The 9,233-nt window shown below is 44.1% G+C and overlaps 1 protein-coding gene across 1 annotated transcript; it reads right to left on the bottom strand.

Annotated features, from left to right (window-relative positions):
• Positions 1-4,057: 4,057 nt before the first annotated feature.
• Positions 4,058-7,195, bottom strand: LOC147431977 (uncharacterized). The gene is made up of 3 exons (XM_086491794.1): positions 5,620-7,195; positions 5,060-5,106; positions 4,058-4,969 (listed from the first exon to the last, which is right to left on the bottom strand). Exon 3 carries the CDS (start codon positions 4,962-4,964, stop codon positions 4,407-4,409), a length of 558 nt encoding a protein of 185 aa, XP_086347920.1. The 5' UTR covers positions 4,965-4,969; positions 5,060-5,106; positions 5,620-7,195; the 3' UTR covers positions 4,058-4,406.
• Positions 7,196-9,233: the final 2,038 nt, after the last annotated feature.

Raw genomic sequence — 9,233 nt, forward strand, 5'->3', positions numbered from 1 at the left:
TCGTTCTCAACCACAAGTATCCTTAGTGTGCCATTCTCCATTGCAAGTGCTCGTAAGTCTTCGCCTTGTTTGTTTACGATCTCCTGTAATGATACCAAGTAGGCCATGAACATGGTTTCCGATGTCGTTGATTGGGTCGTTGTGTTGCTATCTCCACACTTAGGAGATTTGGGATCATTTTCCACAGTGGTTGTGGACCTTGTTGAAGAAGAAGAACCCTTGCGAGTGGCCGGAAGACATTGTATGTAAAATAAGAGATGAGAGTCAATTTTCTTGAACCTGTTCACTTCGGAAATGCTGCTAGAAACGCCTTCCATAAGTATGAAAATTTCTCTCTTAGAGAGAGAGAGAGAGAGAGAGAGAGAGAGAGAGAGAGAGAGAGGACCAAGCTCATTAACTTAGCGAGGGTGAGGAGAAGAATCCTCACTTAAATTTTGACCATGTGGACAAAAATAAGGATTAAGAGGGAGGTAGATAGATAGATAAAAAGACAGAGAATCACAGGAAGAATGAGACATCCATTGACAAGGGAAGAAGTGAGAGAATCAAAACATCCACACTAAAGATTTGATCATGTAGATAGAATAGGTTCGCGTGCACGTGCGTACACACACACACACAGGGAGAGTTACGAGAAGAATGAGACAAGCATTGACACGAGAGGGAGAGAGTGTGTGAGAGAGAGAGGGTGGGGGAACCAAACTCACTGGCTTAGGGTGTGAGTGAAAATATCCACACTAAAGAATTGACCATGTGGACAAAACAAAGGATTGGAGGAGAGAGAGAGCGAGGGGGGGGGGGGGGGGGGGGGGGGGGGGAGGCCAAGGTCACTAATTTAGACAGAGTGAGGAGAAGCACTCTCATATATAACACTAGAGCATACGTATATATAGCTATACATATATATTGTAACCCTCACACTAGCTCATATACATACACACACACACACACACGCATATATACATACATATATACAGAATATATGTGTACACACATACACACATGTGTATATACACACATATATATGTAGTACAAAAGCACACAAGTATATACATTGTACATAATAATAATAGTATCATAACTACATATATATATATGTATATCATTTATATAGTCACGAGCATATGTATTATAAAGGCCTCTGTCACACACGTCCGCCTGGATGTGTGCACAAGTGAGATGGCAAAAAGCCATTGGTTGGCTGTGATTTCTACCAAAGCAGAAAAGCAGCCGGCTTCACCTCCTTGCCCAACCTTGGCACTACATGGATATGAGCAAAAGAAGGTGCACAAAGGATGGCTAGTGGGTGTGAGCTGCAGACCTTCCACCATCGCGGGTGATGCTTCTGCACTGTCCAGCTGGCTAACCCTCGTTCATTTACGAAGAAAAGAACAATCAATCAAAGTAAATGTGTCCTCCCATTGTCTGACATTATGGGCGCCCAAAAGGGCCCTTTTTTGGCTTATTCAACGCCCGTGTGTGACACGAGCCTAATATTCGTGTGTATGTATATATTCATTCTTTGATATGCAAACACACACACACACACACACACACACACACACAACAAAATGGAGAAAGTTTCTAGTCCCCTTGAAATTAGCATAGATGGATATATTTTAACAATTTTCTAAAGTAACTTTTCAATAAAAAAGGTTTTATTTTATGGTTGAGAGAATGTACCATGGTTTTATTTCATTGGTAGTCCCATTGTGACTATAAGTGCAAACCTAGGTCCCCAGCTTGCAACCATGCCAAAGTGACGCATGTTGGGCTGATGATTAGGGCCATGCTTAGCCAAACTAAATCTTCTAGGAGGGGTGGAATTAAGGTTAGGGTTCAAGTCAAGGGTCAGGAAGGCAATGTTAATGGTACTGCATGGAGGTTACAAAGGCACAAATTAAAGCTCGGTTGTCGCAAGGGAGAAGTGGGAGGCTCACAAGGAAGATCTCGACTTTTTAATCTTCTCCAGACCGCTAAAGGCCGCAAGAGGATTTGTGTAGAACTCGAAACGTGGTAATGGCGGCTTGGAGGACTGCTCAAGAATTTGACATCCTCATGCTTAACACCCATAAGTAGGTCTGGACCAGTGTTCGACAAAAATGTGTGTCAGCTTAATATTGTGCTACTTTTTATTTAGGTTGAGGGCACGTGCAAAAGGACAAATTTTGCCCCAAAATAGAGAAAAAGTGTAAAAGTTTGACAATATAACCTTATTTTTAAAAAAAATCCTCTTGACAAGTTCAAAGAAAAGAATTTTTATATGTGTGCGAAAATGGGTACCTCAAGCTAATTGACATTTGAAATTGGCAGCCAACCTTGCAACGAGACATGTGCAGGCATAGAGCTTCTTGCACACGCATCGAGTCATCTGCCATTAAGAGGTCTATCATATGCTTAGGCTGGGTTCACATTGAGGAGGCGGAAGAGAGGCTCCAAAAGTTTCTTTTTCGGGTGGAAGAGTTAGATAATGCACACTTCCGCCACCCATTTGTTCACATAGAGGGTGGAAGAAAAAGTCACTCGATTTTCTTCCACCGGCTTGTGTGAGCATTGGGCGGCGGCGGAACACAGAGTGAAATGAAGAAGCATTTGGAATTTGCATCAATAAAACATAGTACAAACCATAGCATAAAATTTATTACATTGAACGCATATGTTACAAAAGCTCTAACTTGAAGATGATGATGAATCTAATTCCTCTAAAGCCTCAATTCCAAAAATTTCTTGGACATTCATCCATTCTTGCTCTTTGTACATTGCCTTTGCAATACTGTCTCGCCTCTCGGAGCCTACTCCAAGGTCATTGGAACCTCCTTCATCGCTCCCTTGAGCACGCTCCATAGCCTCCTCTACTCCGACTTCCCGTGTTTCCATAAGCTCCATCATGGAAGTAGCACCTACTCTTCGATCCTCTGTTGCACGCCCAACGTGACCCGCCAATTCTGCTTCTACCTCTCGCACCCACTCCATATCAAAAGATTATCCATGGTGGATACAAAGGTTGTGAAGCACAAGACAAGCTGCTACAAGATCTGGCACATAGCGTAGATTCATGTCACATCTTTTTAACAAAATTCTAAACCTTGCCTTCAACATTCCAAATGCTCTTTCAATTGGCATCCTTGTACTGGATTGAATGAAATTCCAGTAGTACTTGAGGCATGACAACCCTTCTTTGCACCCTTTGAAAGGCACTAGCATATATGGCCGTGCCGGATAAGCGCAATCACCAACTAGACAATAGTTGCCTAGCTCACCTTTTGCACATCTTTGACCTAGCTCACTTCTAGTGAGGGATGAGAAGGATGTGTAGCCATAGGAATCAGCTAGGTCAAAGATGTGCAAAAGGTGAGCTAGGCAACTAGACACTCAAAGGGGGTGAGGGATGAGAAGGATGTGTAGCCATAGGAAAATGTGGGCTATGAGCATTTAGAGTAGGAGCATTTAGAGTAGGAGAGGGATGAGGTGGTGCACTGATCCGGCCCATCCAACATCATAATTCCATATTGAACAATTAGCAGATACGGTTAGTTGCAGCAAAATAGAGGGGGTGAGGGATGAGAAGGAGTCATGCACTGATCCGGCCCATCCAACATCATAGTTCCATATTGAACAATTAGCAAATACGGTTAGTTGCAGCAAAATAGAGTGGAAACCTTTTTTATTGAAGTAGTCGACATGGTTGTCCCTTGGTGCAATGATGGGAATGTGGGAACCATCTATCGCACCAACAACAAAGGGGATTCCTCTTGCAGCCTCAAACTCGGGCGCCAATGTCGCAAGTCGAGAGCTTGTGGGCCATCTGATGTACAAATCCCTAAGGCCAGATTTCACAATTGCCTTACAAAAATCAAGTACAATTCCACAAGATGTACTCTTGGCACATCCATAAGTGTCACCGAGGCCCAAGAGACCATCTTCAGTAGCAAGTTTGGTAAGAGCGATTGCTACTCTATCTTCTATTGGCACAACCTTGCGAAAGTTTGTGGATTTCTTCTGCATGAAGGGTGCAAGCTTTCCACAAAGGTAATTGAAGGTTTCTTTGCTGATCCTCAGACGCCTCTTGAACATGCTAGCATTGTAAGCACTTAGGAGATAACATCGAACAAAGCCTTGTGGATGTGGATATGCCCACGCACGCCATCGTTCATGACCACTCCTTCGGTTGGCAATCTTCTTGAGGCTTACAGACCATGCCATGCACTCGTAAACATGCAACCAAGTTTGCACCATGGACTCATCATTGCGAAAGTTGGGTTCCTTTAGCAATTCATAAATGGCTAAAGAACACAACCATGCACAATAGAGAGCCATTTCCTTGATATGGCCATTGAATCCTGCAAACACGTTGAAATGATGCAAGATATTTAGCACATGGTCCACTTTATTTTACAACATTTTTATCATATTTTGAAAGCTGGAGACATTTTCATACACTTCGGAAGCACAAAAATAAAATCTGAAAGCTTTGAAAGCTTTGACAAATCACAACCAAATAGTGAAATGGCTTCTTTCCTCTTCATCGGTTTGGCACGTCTTGCCTTGGGTTGAGAAGCTCGTATGAAATTAGGGGTAGGGTTGGGTGATGGATTGGACGCCACATGATCGGGGGAGGCATCCATATTGGAGTTAGGACTAGTGACACTCAAAGGGGGTGAGGGATGAGAAGGATGTGTAGCCATAGGAAAATGTGGGCCAGGAGCATTTCGAGTAGGAGCATTTAGAGTAGGAGAGGGATGAGGTGGTGGAATTTGAGATCCATAATTTGGGGGTCTAAACATAAAGGGAGAATTAGGAGAGATGGAGGGAGAATTCATCATGGTTTGGTAGCCATGAGGTGGCATATGGAAAGAAGGGTGGGAAAATGGGTAGAAAGTGGATTGAGAAAATGGAGGTTGGGAGAGAATAGGGTCGTCGTCTTCCCGTTGGGAGTCAAAAAAATGATTTGGGTTGGAATCCATGGTACCTACAATGCAAAAAAAAAAACAATGTTAAAGACGTGCACACAAAGTTGAGATCAATGCATGAAAGTGCGAATGTTAGAACTCATAGCGACCTTGATGAATTGATTTGCACTGTCATCACCCTCTTAACGCTTCAACCCTACAAGAACACCATTGAAAAAAAGTTGGTACATCATAGAGCATAAAAAATAAATAGCATGTGAAAGAAACTTGGAATTTTAAGATAACTCATTATTCATGAAAAGCCCTCAAATGCAAATGAGCATGGCCTTGAGCTTGCTTGAAGAGGCCCTCAAATGTAAAAGGGAGAGGCTTACTGTGTGCATGCACCTCAAATGTGAAAGAACATGATGACGATGACCTCCTTGATCTCTGTGTTGATGTGATAGAGCTTGAAAGGCTATAAAATTTTCCATTTTATAAGAAGTGGAAGGGAGGGAGGGGGGGGGGGGGGGGGGGGGGGTGTTTTGTGAACGTTGCACACATTGAGCCGTTTTTTTTTTTTTAATGAGGGGGGTGGGGGGGTGACTATTTTGGGAAAAGGCAAAGCCTTGTGAATGTTGGCAGGAGGGCCCTCTTTCCTACATGGAGGGTGGAAGCGCCATGGGCGAGGGGGGGGAGGGGGGGGGGTCGGAAGAGAATGGGCAACAACCTTCCGTGCGCTCGCAACCAAAAGCGACCACTGCTGCCGCTCACTGTGAACGGGTTCGCTAACAGGGCGTTTCCCTATTGGCTGCATCAAAAGGTCTGCACTGTGCCGCCGTGCAGTCTGAATCCAGCCTTAGCTGCAAAAGCATGATCTCCCCCATCATTCCCTCTCTCTACCCCTCCCTCTCTGCGTGTCTGCAGTTTTGCCATAGCGACCACTTTCCCCCACTCTCTCTTTCTCTGCAGTTTCACCATAGCATACTCTCTCTCTCTCTCTCTCTCTCTCTCTCCAGTTCCACCATAGCATGAAGAAGGATTGCGCAGGTTCCCTCTTTCTCTCTCTCCAGTTCCACCATAGAATGAAGAAGGATTGCACAAGTTCCCTCTCTCTCTCTCTCTCACTCACTCACTCACTCACTCACTCACACACACACACACACACACACACACACACACACACACACACACACAAAAAGCAGGTATTCTTGACGACCAGGTGTTAAATTAGAGCTCGACTGGTTCAAGGGAGAAGCGTGAGGCTCACAAGGAAGCTCTCAACTTATCATTCTTCTTTGGATTACTAAATGCTGCAAGAGGAACTCGGAACGTGGTGATGGAATCTTGGAGGGCTGCTGTAAATCGGGAAGGAGAGGAAACCCAAGAGATTTGGGGTTATCAAAAACCGATGAACCCCCTCCTTCATCTGTAAACAACGCCTCCACCCTCATGGCTCTGAGCCTCTTCCTCATCTTCTCTGAGCTCTCTTCCATGCCTGCAAAAGCAACCTTAATGCCGCTCCACTAGTCTTCTCTTCACCCGCTTCCCTTGCCCTGCATGTCAAGTCCTTCACCAACCCGCAATAGATCGCCATTTGTGTGCTCAAAAGTGTGCATTTTCTCGACTTCTGCCACTTTCCCCCACCTGTCCGACTTTAATTTTGTTCGCCTAACCTTGCATGATGGCCGGTGTTTATTAATGAGATAGCTACTATAGTTTTGTATACAGAGCCAATTGTAAGTTTTATCTCAAGAGATAAAGTTTTTAGATACAAAGAAAGCCTTCACTTGCATGCAGTAAGAGATCTATTTCGAACATGCAGAGGTGCAGTTTGGTGTCACCATAGCTACATCTTTTTCTCTCTCTCCAAACTTGAGGCTTCTCGATCATACCTGGCTCAAAGGCTTGTCGCAATCTTGAAGGCCCTAGAAGGTGACCTATGTTGCCTCTATCTTACTGGAGTTTGATTTGTGTTGCCTCTCTTTGTTGTTGGAGTCTAGCTGCACTTTGTCTTGAGTTCAACTCCCTCATCGTATATATCTTTAAGGTATCTAGTTTCCTAAGACAAGCACAACTTGATACAAAATCTAGAGGCCTTGTTTGTGAAACTTAGTTTGCAAGAAATCAATGATCTAATTTTGGATTTTATCCACATGGAGGAATTGCTCAACAAACATTATGACCATACAAGGTTTGAGACTCTCTCTCTCTCTCTCTCTCTCTCTCTCTCTCTCTCTAGTGGACCGTGGAACGTGGTTTGCAAGAGGTCAATGATCTAGGCATGAATTGGACCCATGTCAAACCTTTATAGCTTTCTTTCCTTGATCTCTCTTTCTTTTTCTCTCTCTATGTCTCTTTGTCTTCCTCCCCCCCCCCCCCCCCCCCCCCCCCCCCCTCTCTCTCTCTCTCTCTCTCTCTCTCTCTCTCTCTCTCTCGTAGATTGGTTGGCAAAAGGTGGATGACTTCGGCTTGAATTTGTTTGGTTTGGTCTACATGCACAAAACCTAATTCGATGAACTAGGTCTGAATTTGTTTGGTGTGTTAACATGTACAACACCTAGGTCGAGGACCTAGGTTTGAATCAGTTAAGATTAGTCCACATGGAAAAATCTTGTATTGGGGCCATGGCACTCTTTTCTTTCTCTCTCTTCTCTCTTCCTCTCATTCTCTCTCTAGTACTCCCAAGCAATCAATGACCCAGTACTATTTTTGCCTTTGTCTATAAAAGATATTGAGACTCAAAGATACACATATCACTTCATATAGGTTCCAGAGGTCTCGATTGCATCTTGCTCTCTCCCTCTCCCTCTCTTGGACTTGCTTACATCTCTCTCTCTCTCTCTCTCTCCCTCTCTCCCTCTCTCTCTCTCTCTCTCCATCATTTTTTTTTACATTGACAAAATTTTAGTGAGTGGTTCCTACTCACTCTCCTTAAATGTGTGTGTTTAGCCCTCTCTCTTTTTCTTTCCTTGTCTTTCTGTGAAGTCGTCCTTGTACTTGGCTTGCTTGTTCCCCCCAACACAATCTCTTTCCTATCCCCCCACACCCCTCTCTCTCTCTATACTAGACACATGGGCATGAACATGCCTCATACCTCACATGTAGCTATTGGCCAGCTCAAGGTAGCATACATAGCATATGGATCGGGAAAGGACGAGTAGATGATACTCCCAGCAAAGAGAGAGTTTGTAAGCTATGCAAAGAGGAGGTTGAGTGCAAGCACCACTTTCTCGCATATAAGGATATGAGAGGTGGATATAATATCTTGTATAGAGGGTAGTATACTTTTCAAGAGATAATGGAGTCTAAACATCGCATAAGTTGGGTCACTTCTCACTCGAGATTTAGAGTCACAGAGACATCTTATTGTAGCTCTGGAAGTGGAAAAACCAGGATGATGATAGTCACAACTCATAGACTTATTTTAGAGGACCATCTTTCTTGCTATGGAGGTGGCATAGCTAATGATGATGATAGTCACAACTCAAAGACTTCTTTCAGAGGACCATCCACCTCTCTGTCTTGCTTTCATTCTCTCTCCATCCCTCAGTTTTGTCCACATTGTCAAAACTTAGAGATGATTCTTTTGTTCACTCCCTAATCACTTAGCTTGGTCCTCTCTCTCTCTCTCTCTCTCTCTCTCTCTCTCTCTCTCTCTCCCCCCCCCCCCCCCCCCCCCCCCCCCCCCCCCCCCCCCCCCCCCTTCCCCTTTGTATGTGTCTTTCTCTCTTCTCTCTCCTTGTCAATGGAGTGCTCTCTCTCCATTTCTCTCCCCTTGCTATCTTCCTCATTCTTCATCCGAACTCCGATTTGGGTGATCTATAGCCTCAATCGAAGAGCACGAAGTCCTCTACGCATTGATGTAAAGACAGAAATTTTCAGAGTTATGGAAGGCATTTCTGTAGCAGCATTTCCGAAGTGAACAGGTTTAACAAAATTGATTCTCATCTCCTATTTTACATACAATGTCTTCCGGCACTCGCAAGGGTTCTTCTTCTTCAACAAGGTCCACAACCATTGTGGAAAATGATCCAAAATCTCCTAAGTATGGAGATAGCAACACAACCACCCAACCAACGACATCGGAAACCATGATCATGGCGTACTTGGTATCATTGCAAGAACCGTAAACAAACAAGGCGAAGACTTACGAGCACTTGCAATGGAGAATGGCACACTAAGGGTACTTGTGGTTGAGAATGAGAATCTCAAGAGGACACTTGAGATGCAAACAACACGTTTGATGCAACTTGAAGAGGAAGTCAAGGAATGTAAACGCTCTCTTGTGGACTTGAATGCTTTGAAGGAGCGGATGAGCAAAGTAGAGCATGACCATGTATT

The sequence above is a fragment of the Adiantum capillus-veneris genome, chromosome 20 (assembly GCF_014529385.1).
Source record: "Adiantum capillus-veneris isolate H3 chromosome 20, ASM1452938v2, whole genome shotgun sequence".
Classification (NCBI taxonomy): Eukaryota; Viridiplantae; Streptophyta; class Polypodiopsida; order Polypodiales; family Pteridaceae; genus Adiantum; species Adiantum capillus-veneris.